The sequence below is a fragment of the Haliotis asinina genome, chromosome 10 (assembly GCF_037392515.1).
Source record: "Haliotis asinina isolate JCU_RB_2024 chromosome 10, JCU_Hal_asi_v2, whole genome shotgun sequence".
NCBI classification, from domain to species: domain Eukaryota; kingdom Metazoa; phylum Mollusca; class Gastropoda; order Lepetellida; family Haliotidae; genus Haliotis; species Haliotis asinina.
Window position 1 is genome coordinate 44,298,982 of NC_090289.1, and position 22,311 is coordinate 44,321,292.

At 43.2% G+C, this 22,311-nt stretch overlaps 1 protein-coding gene across 2 annotated transcripts; it reads left to right on the forward strand.

Annotated features, from left to right (window-relative positions):
* The first annotated feature begins 1,671 nt into the window (after nt 1-1,671).
* On the forward strand, nt 1,672-19,508 carry LOC137297914 (EGF-like domain-containing protein 2). Of its 2 annotated transcripts, none has more exons than XM_067829906.1 (11): nt 1,672-1,758; nt 7,021-7,091; nt 7,637-7,762; nt 9,112-9,240; nt 9,620-9,828; nt 11,806-11,948; nt 12,710-12,858; nt 13,293-13,380; nt 14,047-14,209; nt 16,970-17,114; nt 17,805-19,508. In XM_067829906.1, the coding sequence occupies exons 1-11, from the start codon at nt 1,745-1,747 to the stop codon at nt 17,921-17,923; spliced, it is 1,356 nt and encodes a 451-aa protein (XP_067686007.1). In that variant the 5' UTR covers nt 1,672-1,744; the 3' UTR covers nt 17,924-19,508. The 2 variants fall into 2 exon arrangements, with proteins under 2 accessions (XP_067686007.1, XP_067686008.1); XM_067829907.1 differs by lacking the exon at nt 1,672-1,758 and adding an exon at nt 5,712-5,789 and having other exon boundaries at nt 7,032-7,091.
* The last annotated feature ends 2,803 nt before the right edge of the window (nt 19,509-22,311 follow it).

The window sequence follows — 22,311 nt, forward strand, 5'->3', positions numbered from 1 at the left end:
TGCAACAGTGTATAGCTTTTTAAAGGTCAAACAGACTTATGCGTATAGTCACAGAAATACTTGGTGTACTTTCCTTTTGACGTCGGTATATACACACACATGCGTTTCAGTCCCCAGAGGCTGTGCCCTCCAGCCTCTCCCCTTGTTCATGGACGCGTGTACCTACATATGGAACTGAAACGTACCGAAATATTGTAGGGCATGAAAGTCTATGTGTGTACAGGAGTTTGCCAATATTTCTGTTTGGAAAATCGAAGCTGCTCGCAAGGGATAATAAGTCTTTTATTGCATCAATATGAAGCAGTAGTGAGTGCATATGTCCAGGTAAATATATATAAGGGGAAGTGGATAAACTCATCTCTTATTTTTGGTAGAAGGATTGGCACTGATGGATTGGCACTGATGGATTTCTGTGTTTCTTCCAACCTATGTCTTGAATAGCCCCCGGTCTCAGCTAGGCACCAGCTTGGCCTGAACATTACAAGACAGCTCCACCACAGCAATGTCCTCATTCCTTCGGGCTACCCGTGAAGATCTGGATAAGAACTGGTCTTCATCAAGCCATGTTTGTCGTAAGAGGCGACTAACGGAATAGGGTGGTCAGGGTCGCTGACTTGCGTATCCTTGTTGGGTAGATCCATGCTTGTAATGTTGATCATTGGAATGTGTGGTCCAGACTCGATTATTTACAGACCACCGTCCTATAACTGGAATATTGGAGAGCGGCGTTAATCAAGAAGTCACAGGAAAGTACCGGAAAGTTCGTAACGTTACGAGGTTTTGTTGCTCGCCCCCTAGCGTCCTTACTGTTCAACTCTGCTGTTCATCTCTGCCTGTTCTCCCGTGTGGCAAAGTTTCACATCGTGTACTTCGTGCATGATGCCAAGGGCCTTGCTGGTATATTCCTTGGCTGCAAGCTGCGTTTTCCACGCTTCAACACATACGGTTAGAATCTGGCAATGAATTATTTAGCTCATGTAGCAAGTACTTGAACTCACACCAAAGCTAATTTTCTATAAGGGGCGATATAACATACTAGTATGTAAATGACGTTTAAAGAGAGAGGGTCAATGTATTTTCATAATATGTTGCAGTATCTCCATGCCGAATTCAGTATCCAATGTCTTGCATGTGAGACTGTGTCTCGAGGGAACTACCTCTTGGGTAGGTCGAACGTGAAATATCAGCATTAATGTTCCGGAACATTTGGTGCAGAGTATGTCAACAATAATGCACTCGGCGATGGGAAGAGTCCTGGTGAATGAAATGATTTTAAGTAAGCCCTTTGTGACCATGACCTGGAAGTTCAGCCTTAACACAGATAATCTTTGACACGGTCTTAAATTACAGTATGCAAAAGAAAAAGGATCAAAGTAGATATGCTATCGACGCCCTCGTCAGTATTCTTCGATGCGTCACGCAGTTTTCATCGCCCTTCTAAGCCCAATGGAATGTCTTCCACAGACCGAATATTCTCTAACCTTACGTCATTTTACATTGAATTTCATTTTCGGTAGTAGTAAGCCTCTTAAAGGCGTATTTTCAGTCTCAAAGAGAAATATGCGGTCCCACACAGAGAGACAAACACTTACGTGCACCTTATTGGGAAACAAGGAATGACAGAAAATCTCATCACGGACAGATATCTGTTGTTATGCCTCACTCAGCAATATTCCAGCTACTAGTATGTGGAAACGGCCTGTAAATAATCGAGTCGGGACCAGGTAATTCAGTGGTCAACGGGATGCGACGACAAGCGTAAGTTGCTGAAAACATTCGATAGATGAAATGGTTTTGGACAATGTACACATTGATGTTTACGTTCTAATAACGATTCAGCCATTTCCTGTTGACAAGGTATTTGTGTGGCTAGTGGCTAAAACACGGGTTCGGTTTCCCACAGGGGTACAATGTTTGAAACCCATGTTTGGAGTTCCTTGCCGTTATATTGCTGGAATGTTGCTAAAAGTCGCGTAAACTCATAATACCAACTATTGCCTGTCATCCAGTTGTTGTAATAACCCCGGCTATTCTGGTCAGGACACACCGGAAGCACTAGGGTTAACATTCCAAAATTCCACTCATCCGACAATTAATTTACTGAATACAAACTCCTGTCAATGTAAACTACAGACGAATTCTGAATGACTAATATCTAATTATGAATTACGTCTGCGTGATATATGTACATGTGCAAAGATAAAGTAAAGAAACCTTGAGAGCCTTGCAGGTCATATTCATGTAACCTCGTCTCTCTTATCTACCAAAAATACAAAGATCGAGATAACATAGAATGAAGTACATGTTTCCTAACGTCCTGGTGCAGTCGGCGGTTTTCAGATAAGCAACAGTCTTGAGAATTCTTTGTATACATTGAGTCAGTTTTGGAAGATCCATATATGTCTTTCTAAGAGTACGATCTGCAAGCGCGTGTTTGGCTTTATATGAAGCACGTGTTTTACCCCAGTGAACTGTAAAACCAACACCCGTAACCATCCATATCCTCATCAACGACACACATCCTTATTCACCTCACCCCACCAACGCACAGCCATCCATACATACCCAACCCCGACCATTAAGACACCGGCTACAGACACCCACACACTTACCACATCTCCACCCACAAACACACCTACCGCCTCACACACCCAACCCTTAACCACACGTCAGACACAGTCACAACACATCACCGACGATGAAGAACAACCAGTTTCAGTTTGTAGACGACTTTTAAGCTCTTGGGCAAAATCGCAGAGAAAAGCAATCTGCATTGATCACTAACAGTCAGATTCTGACACCAGGTGTGTGCGAAAAGGTACTTCCATGGTGGTATACCATGCTATAACCATATGACCTTCAACACCCAGAAGCACTTGGTACTCTACACACACTTGCGTGTGTCGATGCGCCTCTACTGCCTCTGAGACACAAGGTTGTGCACTGCTTGAATGACCCCGTGGGACCAACGTTTCACTGTTGACACCGGGTGCTTGCAAAGGGAGTAAGCACGTCTATCCACTATAGCCATATGATCTCCGAGAGTGTTTCACACAACACACACTGGGTAGTCCTGCTCTGACTCCCCAAAGGCTTTGTGTACGTAGATGCCTCTTACTGCTCCACAGCCACTAAGATGCACTATCTGACTGATATCCTTGGGACCAACGTCCCACTGTTAAGTTATTTCACGGGCCTACGCTATTCCTATTGCCTGCAGAAGCACCCAGTCACTGGTGAACTGGAATAAGGTTGGTTGTAGACAAACACAACATGCTTCGGTCACACACAAACATGCTTTCTTGCAGAATCTTCTCAAACTTGAGAAAGGCGGAAGCACATGGAAAAAATATACTTTAAAAAATTGTATTGAGAAGAACGACAGCAAATGGGCACTGTAACATTGACCACGGCTCATGCTACATTGTCAGATAGAAGAACGACAGCAAATGGGCACTGTAACATTGAACACGGCTCATGCTACATTGTCAGATAGAAGAACGACAGCAAATGGGCACTGTAACATTGAACACGGCTCATGCTACATTGTCAGATAGAAGAACGACAGCAAATGGGCACTGTAACATTGAACACGGCTCATGCTACATTGTCAGATAGAAGAACGACAGCAAATGGGCACTGTAACATTGAACACGGCTCATGCTACATTGTCAGATAGAAGAACGACAGCAAATGGGCACTGTAACATTGACCACGGCTCATGCTACATTGTCAGATAGAAGAACGACAGCAAATGGGCACTGTAACATTGAACACGGCTCATGCTACATTGTCAGATAGAAGAACGACAGCAAATGGGCACTGTAACATTGAACACGGCTCATGCTACATTGTCAGATAGAAGAACGACAGCAAATGGGCACTGTAACATTGAACACGGCTCATGCTACATTGTCAGATGTTTAATGTTTATAATATATATATCTTTCAAACTCTTAGAGTGGATATTGCAAAAGAAAGCGTAATTGATCTTCCTAGAATAATATAAAATGGTTTCACTGGAACGAATCGTTATTAGAGGGAACATGTATTGCACTTTTCTAATATAAGTTCAATTTTCATAAGAAAAACAGAAAAAAAACAAATCACAGGACACTTTTTTATATGGGTCACTTACCCATGAGTTTGCCCCAGTCAGTATTGGAAATCAACTAATCTGACATATACCACCACCGTGCAAGCGGCGTGATGAGGTGCTGGACTTCTCCTAATTCCGGAAACACCGGAAGTTGACTGCCGTCAAATGAAAGTTTCCTCTTTCTGCAACAGGCAGATTCGTAATTCGTTTAGACTTTACGGTTTTATCCCGTCCAACGTTTATTCCATAAGGCTACATTTTCCAATTAACTGGTTTTACACCAATGAATTCCGATGCTGTGAAGTTACGATACACGGATTTCATCCGAGTTCTTTTTAATATGAAATATGTCGACAAATGTTTTATGGAATTTTCATCTACTCTTGTTCATATATTTGATTCCAAGACTGACGAAAGTGAGATTTTATGTGTGTGTTTTTCAGTTTGTAAATTGAATTAACTTAACGTAAAAGGCACAGGGCTTGGAGTCACTGCTTGTGCAATAATGAAAAAAACATATAAATGTAGACTTTTGCAATCGGATATCGTTTTGTGTGTAATGATTATCATATGTTTCAAATCTGAAATCATTGAAGAAATAAAGATTTCAGAAAATTATACTGCCGTATTAATTACATAAAATACACAATAATACTGTTATGATGTTACATAATGATAAGTGTTCAGATATTTATTTGCCCCTTTGGTATTAGGTGTGTAATGTAAAACTTACCAGCTGTAGTTGCGAAGATTTATTATGTCATCTGATTGTGACGTCATGATAACAAGGGCATCAAAGTGGTCTGCGTACCTGCCGTGTACATTTTCGTATCAGTCTCGCAGCCCAAGTTTTCTTTCACAATAAAATATCAAATTTCGACCGGACTTATTAATTTGGATATATTGTGAACTAGAGGTAACTGTCCATACACAATTATGGGTGTTATTTCATTAGTAATAGCGTCCGTTTGTCCGACTCCCAAATAATAATCAGTGATGCCAATATGTAGTGTTTCCAGTCCTCCCATGTTGTAGGTATATAGATAAACGGCGTGACGGCGTTATACCATGGCGCGAGAGTCCATGGGTAACGTGATTGGCTCGTAAGGACGAAGACCGGGTTCGTATCCCCATGTGGGTGAAACCATTTATGGTGCCTCCCAACATTAAAATAACGATAATTGTCAGATGTGATCTATAAACTTACACTCGGAATGGTACAGAAAATATTTCGTAAATGTGTTGACTTGTCTAAATCAAAGCTTCACCTTTTGTGAAACTCCACGTTTAATACGTGATCATTTTTTTACCTGGGAAATAGATACTGATGACAGAAACAGCGATGTGAGTAGAAAGATAAATAGAGCTGATACATTAACTGCAAAATCAGCATCACCCATCGATCTAATCGTATTACAAATATCGATTTGTATACCGGAGGGATAGAAAAGTAGAGCAAGCGGTAGTAGACGTAGTACACTGCTGGCTGTCTACAATGATGACTCTGACTGTCGACCAGCAGTAAGAACACCGGCAACTACGCGGGAGTAAGTGAACCACAACGTCGTTGCAATACGTACTTGGGAGATAGTGATGCAGATATAAACATGCAAAAGGAAGCCTGAAGGAGAGTGACACCAGCCTTAAGTGGAGTGACACCAGGCTTAAGTGGCGTGACACCACAGTCGGGGTAAGTTCAAGGGGAAGAGCGAATTTCAAAATCGACCTTAGGCATCGATGTTCGACATGACCGTTTAATTATTTCTTTGTACTACAGATTCAGAATTTTAACCGAAAAAGCCTGATGAATGATAAAATGAACCCCAGCTTTGGGCACATAATGACTTTTAAAGGTAAATCGATACAAATATTCGTTGCATATCGCTGTTGGGACTCAGATAATGGGATTCATACAATCTACCCATTTACTTCACCAAGCTCAACCATTAGGAGACATTATAATATTTTTAAACCTTGTGATCTAGTCGTATACTGTAAATGTCCTTGGGTTGGATTACTAAATGTATAATTGGAAGTGATGAAAACCGTTGTAAAATTCGAATACATAAAACAGGTAGCGTTCAACCTCTATCATTATGCAGGGGGTGCCATCGATCTTACCAGCTTTATTGTTCTGATAAATATGCCCTCCACCCAGTTAACGATGGAGTCACTGGAACAGAACAACGAGAATGCAAGCACTGAGACAAATCGGTACTTGTCTTGTTAAAATTTCATGATGGCTAAGATCAAGGAAGTCGTCTGCAACTGGATCGGTGGGTATTATTGGGGTTGTCAGTCTCTGGACCGTATGGGCAGAATCCACAGTGGGCACATGCAACAAATCATGCATGATGCTTTCGTTGTTGTTTTGGACATGGACGATGAACGACGGATATTTTGTAGTTATATGCAGTTCCTTTCGCGGAAGGAAGATTGTTGGCCTAGATTTGCTTGTTAGACGCAGGTTTGCTGAATGAGGCTTGAAGGAGAGAGTTGTTAACTAGGCTTCTTTGGTTGGTTGAGGGTAACTGAACGAGGCTTGCTTGATGGGTGGAGGGTAACTGAACAAGGCTTGTCTGTCGAAGGAGGGTTACCGAACGAGGCGAGATTTGCTTGGTGGGTGGAGGGTAATTGAACTAGGCCTTCTTGGTGGGTGAAGGGTTGATGAACGAGGCCTGCTTGGTGGGTGGAGGGTTGATGGACGAGCTGTGCTTGAAGTGTGGAGGGCTGATGAACGAGGCTTGCTTTGTGGGTGGAGGATAACTGAGTGAGGTCTGCTTGTTGGTGGTGTTTTTTAGAACAAGATTTGCTGGGTTGGGGTAGGATTTGTTTTGGTGCTTGCATTGATTTTCTTTCAACGATTTGGCAGCACTATACCTGTATTGCTGTGCTTGATAGATTCAAGGGGCATGGAATAGTTTTGTTTCAGATTACAGACATAGAATGGTGCAGCTGTTGGTGTGTGTACTCTCTGCATTAGCAGCCACAGGTAAGCAAGTTTAAGTCTGAAGGGAGCGTTGGGGTTGGGTAGCCTAGTGGTTCAATAATATTATTGTTCGTTAGGCACTCCCAACACCCACATGTCTACCTCAGGTGTCTCCCGCCGTGTTATGGTTGGAATATTGCTAAACGCGGCTTAAAAATAAACTTATCAAGTTACCCAATTAAGTCTGAAAGAATGTCTGTTGAATGTGCGTGTGCGTGTGTGTGTGCGTGTGTTTGTATGTGGTTTCAACGGTTGTTGATAGTTTTCGTGTGTTGTTAATTTAGAGAACCATAACCAAGATTAGTAGGTAGTGTGTTTGTATGATTTTAGGCCGAATTTAGCAACAATATAAGAATAAGATTAGGTTGCATATATTGTGCCAATGGGATGACATTTTGACCCTCGATGAGAATTCTTAATAAATCTCTGTTAACGAACCGTAAAATACATCTTTTGGGTAGTATGTTTAAAGATGACTTTAGAAATAGTTTGACTGGGACCAAAATCCAAGTACAATTGATCCTGTTTCCCTTCCTGCGCGCCGACAGCTGTAGGCAAGTTTGACTGTCGTCGAGACGAGAGCATGTGTCTCAATGGCTCCAACTGCCAGGGTGATGACGGCATCTGTCAGTGCTCTGCGCTTTACAGCGGAGTCGACTGCAGCATCGTGGAAGGTAAGAGTCACATAACTGACATTAAAAAACCGGAAAATACCTTGAAGCTGAGGCTTCACGTGGTGGGGAAAACACAAAGTAAACCTTTACAAAACGTGAAAGCAACGCTTTGGTGCTGACAAATCATGGAACCATCACGGGACACGACCAAAACCTGTCAGGCTGGATCTTACCCGATGGGATAAATGGTGATTTGATAACGGAGACACATATATACACATCATCATTAACCACAGGGTTTTGGAATTTATACTTCTTACACACCCGTGTGTGAGAAACTCATGTGAGAAAACTGGTATCACACATGTGTGAGATCGATTTGGTGGTGACCTAGGGTCAAGTCATGACGGACTACTTTCCTGATTAAAATTCACTTTTTAAAAGTTAATTGTGTTTCAATCGAACAGGAACCTGTTACTCGTTCCAGAAATAACAACCTTTACACCTGGCTGTTATTTTCGCGATTGAATCACAAACAGTTGAAAAACAGTTAAAATAAATATAACACGAATCTAGTAATTCATTTATTAAAACTTTATGTGATAATCACCGTTAGATAGATAAAGGCCGGGATTCCCTTCCAACATAAACATGTAATGATGATTCTTTCGATAAAGATCCAATTCCATTTCCGAGCTACTATTTGATTTCAATGTTATCAAATTCACTCATGACAGTCAGAACCAAAAGCATACTACAATCTCCAACATGGGACTTTTGCGAAGGTCATGGGTGCAACTGGCAACACACGTCCTTTCAAAAGATCATGGACAAGAACGGTTGATCTACGCATACGCCATTGCTTAAGACATTCCTTCGACGCACAATAATGCAAAGTTCATGTCTTCACAGCATGCAGGATGTAATCAACTCACGTTTCACATTGGTAACATTCCCAGTCGCAGTTTCTGGCCGTAGCTAAGAAGAGTAGTCCCCCTTTGACAGTGAAAGTAACTTCAGGAACGTTACATCCAAGCACACCTTACTTCCTCAGTCTGTTTCACCCATAGAACTGCTCTCAAGACTATCCTCTTCCATCAAACTGTTAACTAAACCTTTCTCCCATGGCTGAAATTTAGCAACGTCACATTCAACCACACCTTACTTCCACAGTCTGTTTCACCCATAGAACTGCTGTCAAGACTATCCTCTTCCATCAAACTGTTATCTAAACCTTTCTCCCATGGCTGAAATTTGAGCAGGTTACTTAGCATTGCAAACTTTCATACAAATTGAATCAGGGACCCTACCTTTCGACCAGGGTAATATCAGATGTGTTCAGTTTGGTTCAGATGAGGGGCTCGTTATGTTTCGGGATTGGATTTTGAATTTGACGCATTGTTTTCCAGCTGAAAAAGAACAAAGTCTGTGCTCATCCGGTCCTTGTCTAAACGGCGCTACGTGCAGCTCAGACTCGTCAACATACAAGTGTCACTGTACGGAGAATTACTTTGGGACAAACTGTGAAACTTTGAGATGTGAGTTCAGTAAAAGTGGAAGGAACCAATATCCGTATGAAAGAAACGCATTTGTTTGTCACTGCGTAGATCGATGTTCATGCTGTTGGTTCCTGGATTGCCTGGTGTAGGTTCGATTATTTACAGACTGCCGCCCTATAGCTGGAATATTGCTGAGTGTGGTGTAAAACTAAACCCACTCACTCACTCCTTTGAAAGGAGATGCAAGTCTGAGACATTTACTACTTTGGTGAAACCATGAACACAGGCATTTGGATGAGAAACCTGGAGACATAAACAGGTTGAACATGGGATTCAATAGTTCCTGCATGCCCAAGACGCTTTACGAATATGTCACAAATGCCCCTCTGCTTCTGTAGCTTCAAATCTCTGTTTACAGACAGCATCATCTGTGTCTCGACACCAACGCCTCGGATGACGCTTAGGATAACCCCGCATGTCCCAAGTTTTAATGGCACGATCTTTGTTGAAGGGAAGGTCAAACTTACGGCATGTCACATGGCCCTAGTATCGGGGACGACCCAGACGTACGAACTGACCTTGACTCACATTCACAGCACGTGTGGGAACGCTTTCCACAACGCCAGTGTGAGTAATGGTTAGAGATTCTTGTGCAGTCTATGTATTGCTGGCTCACTGGTATAAATATAATCTCGAAGAGCTCCGTTTAAAGTGTCGGTGTCCACAAGCTTCATGTACAGTTACAAATGGCTGATTTATGTATAAGAGACTCAAAGTAGCTTTGACGTCCAAGTGCACTGTTGACAGTGTCGCTGTTCAGAACGCAGAGGCGAGATTATGTTCAAAGCTTCTTGCGGAGTTTAACTGTAGCCGATTGTTGTATGATAAACCGCAAGTAGCTTTGAGCAAGTAGTTATTGAAAGCGTCGCAGGCCATAATGCAGATGAGTGAGTTATGTTCACAGCATCTTGCGCAGTTAAGGTATAGCTGAATGATGTATGATAGACCGCAAGTTGCTTGACTTGACTCTCATAAGTTCTGTTGATAGTGTTACTTGACCCCAACTGGAATATGAACAGCCATAACCAATAAAGGACACAATCGGTCAGAAAAAAGATGTGCCATCATGTACGAGGGGATGTCAATAAGTTTTGAGCCTTGCATAGAAAAACACAAAATATTGGTATGAACCCCATTTATTTTTCAACATAGTCCCCTTGTGAGTCAAGACACGTGTTCCATCTTTTCTGCCAGTCGCTGATGCCATCTGTTGAAGGCGCCATTTTGGTCCTCAGACCAAGCCTCAGTAGCAGCAATAAGCTCATTATCATCCTGAAATCTACAACCACGCAAGTGTTTCTTGAGATTTGGGAACAGATGAAAATCACTTGGTGCCAGGTCTGGAGAGTAGGGGGGATGTGGCAAGATTTCGTACCCGCATTCATGGACAGCAGCGGCTGCAACGTGAGAGGTGTGTACTGGAGCAATGTCCTGGTGTAGAAGAATACCACGTCTGATCTTGCCCCGGCGCTTCTCCTTGATTGACTGTCGCACTTGCCTCAACAAGTTAGCGTAATGTTCCCCATTCATTGTTCTTCCTTTTGGTAAGTAGTGTATGTGGATGGCGCCTTTGCTATCCCAGAAGACTGTCGCCATTACCTTCTGCACTGATCTGGAGGCTTTTAACTTTTTGGTCCTGGAAGAAGTGACATGTTTCCATTCCATGGATTCTTGTTTGCTCTCAGGATCATAGTGGTGGATCCAGGTTTCATCACAGGTTACTAGCCTAAAGTGAATATCTTCTGGATTCTTGTTGTATCTGGTTAGCATGGAGTTGCTTATGGTGACCCTTATTTGCTTCATTTCATCTGTAAGCATTCTTGGCATCCATCTTGCGCACACCTTAGACATGACGAGATGTTCATGAAGAATTGTCTCGATGGATCCGTGTGAAATGCCTGTGGTCTCCTCTAACTCGTGGAGTGTGATTCGACGATTTTCCAGCACAAGTCTATGCACTCTGTCAATGCTTAAATTCATTGACCCATCGTTTGATGGTAGCAGATGAAGGGAAAGACTTCCCATAAGCCTTTCTTCAATGTTCTTCGCCGAGTTTCCTTCAAGAACTAAAAACTTAATTGCTGCTCTATACTCAATTGTATTCATTTTCACTGCCGTGAAGGGGGTCTCTTTCTGTCAATGTGAGCTCTTCAATAACTTCTGAGAGTAGGATACCAAAACTTATATATCACATCAGCTACACCCCAAGGTTCAATGTCGTACCATAGGCTGTGACACCTGGGTATGAAAAATGCTCAAGGCTCAAAACATATTGACATCCCTTCGTATCAGCCATTTAGTGCACCTCTGTGGATTCACTACGGATGTATCAGCTTTATGAACCTTACCGAAGTAGCTCATAATAGTCACTGCATTCCACGTTAAAAGGCCAATAGAATGTCCTTTATTCGCTAGCCAATAGCCTTTGTCCAAAATTTGAGACTGATTCTGGCACACGTGTCATCGATTTGTGTCCTGAATTTCAAAATAAATCGCAAGGCAACAGTTTTTGCAGCAAATACTTAAAGTTTTCTATTTTTTCAGACCGACTCCAACACACGGAAGTTTTACATTTTGTTTGCCAGCAACAGCATTGTGCTGACGTCCGACGAGGTGGTCACTGCTATCTGCGACGACACCCACACCACGGCAGTCACCTTCCAACTCAGCAACATCGACATTGACGGGTACTACACAGGGTTAACAATAAGAGTGTGTTGTTGATTAGTTGCCTCACGGTGTAAGTGTGAGTTTGAATCCCAGATGGGAGGGAACCCCACAGGACTGAGAAATCGTAACCTATCTGACGTTGTTCAGACAGCACGTTGCGTAGTGGCGTACAAAGAACAGGTGTTGGTATTCTTGCAGTACAACTGTTAGGCAGGACGAATAGTAAGTAATTGAGTTCTTGTTTACGCAACAATGTTCTAGCAATATCACGGCTGGGGAGACCAGAAATGGGCTTCACATATGATGCCTATGATAGGAACCGAACCCGAGTCTTCAGCGTGCCGAGCGAACGCCTAAATCACCAGGCTACCCCATCGCCCCGTTAAGGCAAATAGTTTACACACAGTTTACACACAGTCTACACACAGTTTACAGGGAAGTAAGACAGGGAAGACACGCGAGCAGTAGATGGGCTGGACTGGCTGGTCGGGGTGTCCGGGGTGTCCGTCTATCCTTATGCATGACCTTCCTTCTGCTGGTCTGTCCGCAATCTTCCAGCTGTCTGTCGGCTTCCCGTATCACCTATTTCAAATGCAGCTGAATGACTAAGAAGCTATTAAGGTCGGCAATTCTCATGGACATACATGAAATCTGCATAGCTGGTCACATGTTAACGAGGTTGACATATACCTAGCAAGTGAACACGACATATATTGCCACTCTGTATAACATATGTGAGATTTTCTCCACTGACATATTGTCTGCTTCTACACTCTAGTACCTTGAGTCCTGTCGGGGTGGACATGAGCATCAAGGATGAAGACGTGAATCTAACGCTGACGGTTTTAGGCAACCCCGTCTCAGGCAGCGTTAACTTGGGCGACGACATCAACGCTACCATAGAAATGACAGCCGCTGGTTTACTTAGTTAGTAACACATGCTGATATCAGATTTGTGTCGTTTTACGCTGCAGGCAGAATTGGCCCACTTATATCACGGCAAACTGTTGAATAATCATATTTGGAACTGACAACACCAACCAGTGTTTGGTATTAGCCGTTGGCCGATGAGCACTCTGTACAATTAAGTCGCTATATGTTGCCAATTTAGTGTTTTGCCTAAAAGGGAAAAGGCTGCAAAAGCCACCTATTCTATTGAAATTAGGAAAATAGGTGTTTCATATGGTTTAAAGCCGTGTTTTAAGTCGCTTCCAAGGTAACTAATATTAAATATAGTTTTTCCCCTCTGAGCGTTTATTATAGGATATACGGCATGTAGCGATGTGTGTTTTGCATGTGCATCCCTCGTACTCATTCACTCATAGCGAACTCACTCACTCAATCACTGGATGATGTTCCAGAGTTTGACGCCCTCCGTGTCGAAGGTTGTGTAGCCAGCAACACACTGAATGGCGGAGACTTGAAGTCGGTCATATTCATCGAGGCCAGGTGAGAGATCATTATACTCTCTGGACACACAACGTTAACACCGATATTACACAAGTTCGTGCGTACAGTCAGTCGAGGGACGGTGGCGTAACCCAGTGGTCAAAGCGTTCGCTCGTCACGCCGAAGACCCGATGCGATGCCACAAATGGGTTAAGTGTGTGACGCCCATTTTTTGTGTCCCCGCGGTGATATTGCTGGATAATTGCTACAAGCGGCATAAAACCATACTCACTCGCATTTATAGTCGAGATAGGGGGCAGCTGCCTTCGCTGCATCAAACGGGAGTGTTTGTGAATTCACAAACCCTTTTGAAAGTTTAGATTACGTTTTTAGCAAACACACATGCTAATACTTTAGGGGTAGGCTGGGGCTTGTTGTAGGATTCGTATCCACACTAAAAGTAAGAAATATGATCGCCATCTCACAATGTGAGAGGTCTGACCACTCAATCACCACTACTTCCACTATTAAGGGGTGGTGGGGTATCCCAGTGGTTAATTCGTTCACTTGACATACCGGAGACCCTGGTTTGATTCCCCACATGGGTACAGTATGTCAAGTCCATTTCTTGTGTCCTCCGCCGTGATATTGATGTAATATTGCTAAAAGCGGCGTTTGACTAAACTCACTCACTCACTCACTCACTCACTCAGTGTATCTCTCCAGCTGCCCGTCCAGCGACGTCGACATCGTCATGATACAGAAACCAAGGAAGGAGTCTGATACCACGGTGAGCTTCGTCTACGACGCCTTCAAGTTCACCAATCAGGACGCGGTGTCGATGACGTGCACTGTCAAGATGTGCACGGAGGCGACCACGTGTGCAGCGGTAAGTCATCCGTTGTTGTGAGGTTTCCGTACTGTATCTTGTACCGCATGTTCCCGTGTGTTTTTACTTGTGAGTGGGTGAGTGGTGAGTCGGGGAGTGGGTGAGCTGTGTTTTACGTCGATCTATTCGGCGGTGGACAGCAGAAATGGGCTTCACACATTGTAACCATGTGGAGAATCAAAAACGGGTCTTCGACGTGACGAGCGAACACTTTGACCACTGGGCTACCCCACCGCCCCTATTTGCTGGTGAAGCAGCGTGTGTTTGTGATTTGTGTCTCTAATGAGGCTGGATGGGTTTATCTTCTAGCATCTCACTTTGTTTGATATAAGGAGACTGCTAGTGAAAATGGGAAAGGGTTTGCCGTGTTTATTGGCCCAGAGGTACTGTTCACCACTGACGTCAGCCAGTCTCAGGTAAAATATATGCTGCCAACAAACTGAGCATGATAATGATAATCGGTAATGCAACATTGCACTAACGGTCTAGAGAGTCCCTTCACAACGCAACAGGTCATGCAACATTACAGTAACGGTCTAGAGAGTCCCTTCACAGCGCAACAGGTCATGCAACATTGCACTAACGGTCTAGAGAGTCCCTTCACAACGCAACAGGTCATGCAACATTACAGTAACGGTCTAGAGAGTCCCTTCACAGCGCAACAGGTCATGCAACATTGCACTAACGGTCTAGAGAGTCCCTTCACAACGCAACAGGTCATGCAACATTACAGTAACGGTCTAGAGAGTCCCTTCACAGCGCAACAGGTCATGCAACATTGCACTAACGGTCTAGAGAGTCCCTTCACAGCGCAACAGGTCATGCAACATTGCACTAACGGTCTAGAGAGTCCCTTCACAACGCAACAGGTCATGCAACATTACAGTAACGGTCTAGAGAGTCCCTTCACAGCGCAACAGGTCATGCAACATTGCACTAACGGTCTAGAGAGTCCCTTCACAACGCAACAGGTCATGCAAGATTGCACTAACGGTCTAGAGAGTCCCTTCACAACGCAACAGGTCATGCAACATTGCACTAACGGTCTAGAGAGTCCCTTCACAACGCAACAGGTCATGCAACATTGCACTAACGGTCTAGAGAGTCCCTTCACAACGCAACAGGTCATGCAACATTACAGTAACGGTCTAGAGAGTCCCTTCACAGCGCAACAGGTCAGGCAACATTGCACTAACGGTCTAGAGAGTCCCTTCACAACGCAACAGGTCATGCAACATCACAGTGACGGTCTAGAGAGTCCCTTCAGAGCGCAACAGGTCATGCAACATTGCACTAACGGTCTAGAGAGTCCCTTCACAACGCAACAGGTAATGCAACATTGCACTAACGGTCTAGAGAGTCCCTTCACAACGCAACAGGTCATGCAACATTGCACTAACGGTCTAGAGAGTCCCTCCACAGCGCAACAGGTCAGGCAACATTGCACTAACGGTTTAGAGAGTCCCTTCACAGCGCAACAGGTCATGCAACATTCAACTAACGGTCTAGAGAGTCCCTTCACAACGCAACAGGTAATGCAACATTGCACTAACGGTCTAGAGAGTGCCTCCACAGCGCAACAGGTCATGCAACATTGCAGTAACGGTCTAGAGAGTCCCTTCACAGCGCAACAGGTCATGCAACATTGCACTAACGGTCTAGAGAGTCCCTTCACAGCGCAACAGGTAATGCAACATTGCACTAACGGTCTAGAGAGTCCCTTCACAACGCAACAGGTCATGCAACATTGCACTAACGGTCTAGAGAGTCCCTCCACAGCGCAACAGGTCAGGCAACATTGCACTAACGGTCTAGAGAGTCCCTTCAGAGCGCAACAGGTCATGCAACATTGCACTAACGGTCTAGAGAGTCCCTTCACAGCGCAACAGGTAATGCAACATTGCACTAACGGTCTAGAGAGTCCCTTCACAGCGCAACAGGTCATGCAACATCACAGTGACGGTCTAGAGAGTCCCTTCACAACGCAACAGGTCAGGCAACATTGCACTAACGGTCTAGAGAGTCCCTCCACAGCGCAACAGGTCAGGCAACATTGCACTAACGGTCTAGAGAGTCCCTCCACAGCGCAACAGGTCAGGCAACATTGCACTAACGGTCTAGAGAGTCCCTTCACAGCGCAACAGGTCATGCAACATTGCACTAACGGTCTAGAGAGTCCCTTCACAGCGCAACAGGTCATGCAACATTGCACTAACGGTCTAGAGAGTCCCTTCACAACGCAACAGTTCATGCAACATTGCACTAACGGTCTAGAGAGTCCCTTCACAGCGCAACAGGTCATGCAACATTGCACTAACGGTATAGAGAGTCCCTCCAGAGCGCAACAGGTCATGCAACATTGCACTAACGGTCTAGAGAGTCCCTTCACAGCGCAACAGGTCATGCAACATTGCACTAACGGTCTAGAGAGTCCCTTCACAGCGCAACAGGTAATGCAACATTGCACTAACGGTTTAGAGAGTCCCTCCAGAGCGCAACAGGTCATGCAACATTGCACTAACGGTCTAGAGAGTTCCTTCACAACGCAACAGGTAATGCAACATTGCACTAACGGTCTAGAGAGTCCCTTCACAACGCAACAGGTCATGCAACATTGCACTAACGGTCTAGAGAGCCCCTTCACAGCGCAACAGGTCAGGCAACATTCAACTAACGGTCTAGAGTGTCAATTCACGGCACAACACGTGCCTAAAAGGCCTAAAACAAAACTGCTGAGAACATGTCGTGTCTCGTCAACAGGTCCAGTGTGGTAGCGAGTCCCAGCCCTACTCCGGTTACGGCAGGAAGAAGAGAGCAATACAGTCCGACATTTTCCTGGAGAAGACGGTCCGGACGACATACCGTGTGATGACCGTCGGCATATCGAGCACAAACAGTACCCAAGGTACGCTTTCACCCCACTGTAGAGAGTTTTGGATTCCACATCTTGTTAGGGGCAATGAGCAAACGTTTCAATCAATTGGCTACGTCGCCGTAAATGTGTGGTCCCGTTAGATGACCACGGTTCGATTCCCCACATGGGTAAAATATTTGAATTGTTGAGTTCCCCAGGTGATATTGGCACTTAAAGCGACATAAACAATATTCCAATATTCCTGTAGAGTTAGTTCATTCAAACGTCTTCTTAATAATTACTGTGAAGGTTAGTACTGGTCTTCAGCAGCCTATGCTTAGGAGGGGATTAACAGGATCGGGATTTAATCAATATATCGATCATACTGTTGTGGGAAATTTGGGTGTACATAAACACCATCTTCCTGAAACGTTCTAAGTAGCATCACTTCTGAAACACAAGTTTGTCTGTTCCATAGACCGACATATTCTCTTTCATCAGCAGTTAGAAAGACCTGCGCTAATTGGTTATCAGTTCCTCAAACTGTGACCTTCATCCTCACCCTAGAGGACAAATATGCAAATTGTTAATGCAATACTTTCATCACTTCACGACAAGACATGTAACTGCATCTATTTATGCATCCAATGATCAGCTCATCACTGATTACTTTTACTGATTACTGATTACTAAGATTGGATAATCTTCAGTTTTGAGATGTGTTCATTTGTTTTTTTTCAGTACAAGGCATCTTCGTTAGCAACAGAGGAAGTGACGTCATGCTGAGCTTCAACATAGTTGGTTCGGCCATTGTTCTTGTGTTGTGTTCAGTTATCAAAGGGTTGTATATAAGAGTATGAGGTACATTTTGTCATGATTCGTTTAAAATCATGGGACCTTGTCCAAAGAAGATTAACTTCCATGTTGAATATCCTTACCAGCCTCGATTATCCAGAATTCCATGTCTCCATTCTTTTATGAGTTTTTAATTGTCACCCGTTAAGATCTGGGTTAGTACTGGTCTTCAGCAACCTATGCTTCTCGTAAGAGACGACTAAAGATGCTTTCCGTCTTAGGCGACTAAAGGAATCGGGCGGGCAGGTTCGCCTGCTTGGTTGACACGTCATCGGACCCAGTGGCGTAGATCGATGCCCATGCTGTTTTATCACTGGATTTTCCTTTTCGAGACTCGGTTATTTACAATGCACAATACACCTTTTGTGACATGCGCTTTATGCACAGGACCACGTCGTTTGTCACGCTATTTTCTAAGATTCCCATGCTGTTCCAATGATGGCACCGATATTACCAGACGCTTGTTATCACTTCACCTAACTTTGTGAATTTTTGAATCGGCCATACTTTTATGCAGAAACATGAACCGGTTTTGGACAAATCAGCATTATGGAAATGGTTAACAACATAGAGATGACGCATTGCCAGCATAAGTCAACGTTTTGACATCCACTAGAGCCTTATGGATAACCGTCATTATTTGTTCAAACAAAATGCAGTAAACTCCGGATATAGCGAACTCATTAGGGCTATTGTAATACCTAATGTGTGTAATTCGCTATAAACGTTGTTCGCTATATGCATTTCGACTGAATTATACTGCAAGATGGACGGGAAATAAATACAGTCGTTATATACGTTAATTGGTAACAACAATTTAATGTTTGATATATACGTAGTTTAATGTAGTGCGTGTCTATAGTTACTAGTATAATACAGAATTTTAGATATTGTTTAGTGAAAAAACATACCCAGCCACCATATTTTACGCATTTCCGCCGACATTAAGATGATGTGACCGAATGTTGTTTGAAGTGGCCTTAAAATCCTATATCAATCTCCTGTTAGTGTTTCAGAAGCGTGTAAATATTCCTTTAAAGAACATCATACGATCATATGATTTATCTAGTTCAAGGAGGGAATTCATGCATGTGTTTTATAGGAACTACAGTATTTTGGAGAGTATGCTTACTACTGTATCTGGATCCACATGCACAAAGCGATGATCGTAACTTCCGTAATTACATGGCCTTAATACGGGCCCACAAACATCTGGATTAGAATGTGGTCTTCGGTAAGCCATGCTTGTCGCAAAAAGACGCCTAACGTTAACGGGATAGGGTGGTCAGGCTCGCTGACTTGCTTGGCACATGTCATCGTATACCAATTGCAGAGATAGATGCTCATGGTGTGGATCACTGGATTGTCTAGTCTAGACGCGGTTATTTACTACTCACAATTCGCCTTTTAGCTGGAATATTGCTGAGAGTGGCGTTAAAATGCAAACAAACAAACACTGCAAATGACCAAAAATCTTTCACGACACTGAACACTTAGAATATCAATGCAAAAGGTTTATATGTCCAAACTGTCATGTGCTGAACGTGCTTCAATGTGAATAATTTATGAATGATTAAATGTGTGACCTGACATGGTTTGAGTTGATCATTGACAACTGGTTATGGTTTAACTTGATTAGTGACAACTAAGCTATTAACATCCGACATCCTAACATACCATCTCGAGTGACAACAATGAGAGTTCTGTGGATTTACAACTTCTCTAATTGATACATGCGACGTTTCCGGTCTAGCTTCTAACACTTCTTTTCAAGCAAGTGATGTGATATCAGTATTAGAAGCTACACCGAAACGTCGCACGTATCGTGTTAAAGACGTTGTAAATCCATAGAACTCTCCTTGTGTTCACCACACCCACTCAAAGACGTCATCTCGGGTAAGTACTCTGAGACGAACTTAAGAATACTGCCGACCTGTCATTTGAACCCGTGAATCTGAAAAGCAGTGCAGTCCATTTTACCATTAAGGGGCCGAGAGTATGTAAAGTGATAAAGTGTTGTGAAGCGTGTCAATCTACTCTCTATCTACTGGAAAGGGTTCTATTTGCTATTTTCAGGTTGACGATTTCCATACACAACCCAATACAACACTCAAATTTGGTTTTGTTTGTCGATAAACCCCGTCCCCAAAAACACACACCAAAATGCTAATTACTGCCCTAGCCTAGGTTCTCTGTGTGTGAATATGTAATGGATAATACGTTTGTGCTGTCTTCGAGGGGAATGAAATAGAGCTAATATGTAAATTCAAAACGGGATACTCATAAATAAAACAAACAAAACTTAGTATTTGGATTTCTCATTGGAAGTTTATCTGCTATTTCTACATGTAAGTCTCTTGAATCTGCTACTCGTCATCAATATCACTGATATCATTGTCATCAGTATCGACGCCAAGTCGGATGAGAAGTCGGATGACAAGTCCTCGGTGCCTGTAACGACCCGCAATTATCCATCCCACGTCTGCAAAAGTCTGACCATTCCTTCTGGCCAACAGATGACAATCGTTCTTCGCAAGCCCTCTGTACAGAAGCCATCTTGAGATCTAAATTCTGGGACCCAATCCAATTTTCAAATTCGCCCAATTTAATTTGCAATTCAGCCTTCAACATTGAATGTGTAAAAGGTATATCATGTCTTTGTAGCCACGATTTGATTTCATCTTTTCGACTGGCAGTTGTTGAAACTTTGTCTATTTGTTTGATGTGATTTGGGGCATTGGCCATTATAACTCTTTGGGGCGGATTAGCAATAAGTTCTTCTTGCAACCAGTTAGAGAAATAGCTGAAATCCATTCCGTCATGGTAATCGCTACTCTTTGTTTGGCTTTAAATATCAAAGAAGCATCAGGAATTAACCCCCCACATCACATGTACCAGTATGGGCTATAACTAATCTTGGACCTGTCGACAACAGAACCCGAATACCGCAAACTGCTCGCATCTATTCAGTTTGGCAGCATTTTGATACCGTGTGATAGACGTGTACCCATGTTTCGCCGATGTACACGATTGGACGGTTCAGGCGAATCATTCTGACATATCCCAAACGCCATGCAACAATATCTTGTCTGTCTGTCTGTCTGTCTGTCTGAACGAGTTTTCAGCCATTTGATTCCAATTTTTCTTAAAGATTTACGCAATGTTTCCTTACTCCCTGTGTATATCCCAGATCATCAGTAGACAGTTTCATAATGCTTGTCACTGTTGGTATTGTCTTGGTTACTGTATAGCTGTGAAGAATGTACAGACGAATTGTGCACTTCTCAAATTCAGTCCCCCCCTTCATTACGAGTACGCATTTTTCTGGTACCCATCGCGGGAACACATTTGCCTTCATCATTTATTTTGCGCAAGATACTTACAGATGCCAATACTATCGTTGGCTTTCTTTTAGTGCAATGTGTGTGCTGTCGGAAATAGTACACATGTAATGAATGACGTTGTAGGCAACCTCAGGTGTTTGTGAATGAATGACATCGTGAACCCAATTTAGACTGTGGCGTGATAAGTTTCAAATGCCTGCAGAGTTTGATATTTTATTTCTGTCTGTCTGAACGAGTTTTCAGCCATTTGATTCCAATTTTTCTTAAAGATTTACGCAATGTTTCCCTACTCCCTGTGTATATCCCAGATCATCAGTAGACAGTTTCATAATGCTTGTCACTGTTGGTATTGTCTTGGTTACTGTATAGCTGTGAAGAATGTACAGACGAATTGTGCACTTCTCAAATTCAGTCCCCCCTTCATTACGAGTACGCATTTTTCTGGTACCCATCGCGGGAACACATTTGCCTTCATCATTTATTTTGTGCAAGATACTTACAGATGCCAATACTATCGTTGGCTTTTTTTTAGTGCAATGTGTGTGCTGTCGGAAATAGTACACATGTAATGAATGACGTTGTAGGCAACCTCAGGTGTTTGTGAATGAATGACATCGTGAACCCAATTTAGACTGTGGCGTGATAAGTTTCAAATGCCTGCAGAGTTTGATATTTTTCTAAGTGTCCACTCTGTAAGATACTAGTATACAAATGCTCGAACAGAAACACGACGCTGCCGATTCAATGCGTAGAAAGTGATTACTACAAGGATCACAAAAAATCATGTGCGAGAAGTTTTCAAACCTGTTCCCCCTTCGAATAGGATAGTGGATCAGTCCACGGCATGCCCCACCCTCTGCTTTCACGCGTCTCATTCTAATGTTGGTTGGATAGTAGGTACATGTATTTCGACAACAATTGTTTAATGTTCCACTTATTAAAGCCTGTATATGTGGGTTAAGGGGGTCATATTGGGGTACGCGCCACTTCCGCAAAATTTAACTGTTTAAAAGAGTATCTTATCAAAATTATCTAAAATAAAAGTTTTC

What these genes read in the sequence shown, in the direction of transcription:
- LOC137297914 (XM_067829906.1), top strand. An exon ending in CGACTGCAGCATCGTGGAAG is followed by an intron (nt 7,763 to 9,111) that starts GTAAGAGTCACA and finishes ATTGTTTTCCAG; the next exon opens with CTGAAAAAGAACAAAGTCTG. An exon ending in AGGCGACCACGTGTGCAGCG is followed by an intron (nt 14,210 to 16,969) that starts GTAAGTCATCCG and finishes TCTCGTCAACAG; the next exon opens with GTCCAGTGTGGTAGCGAGTC.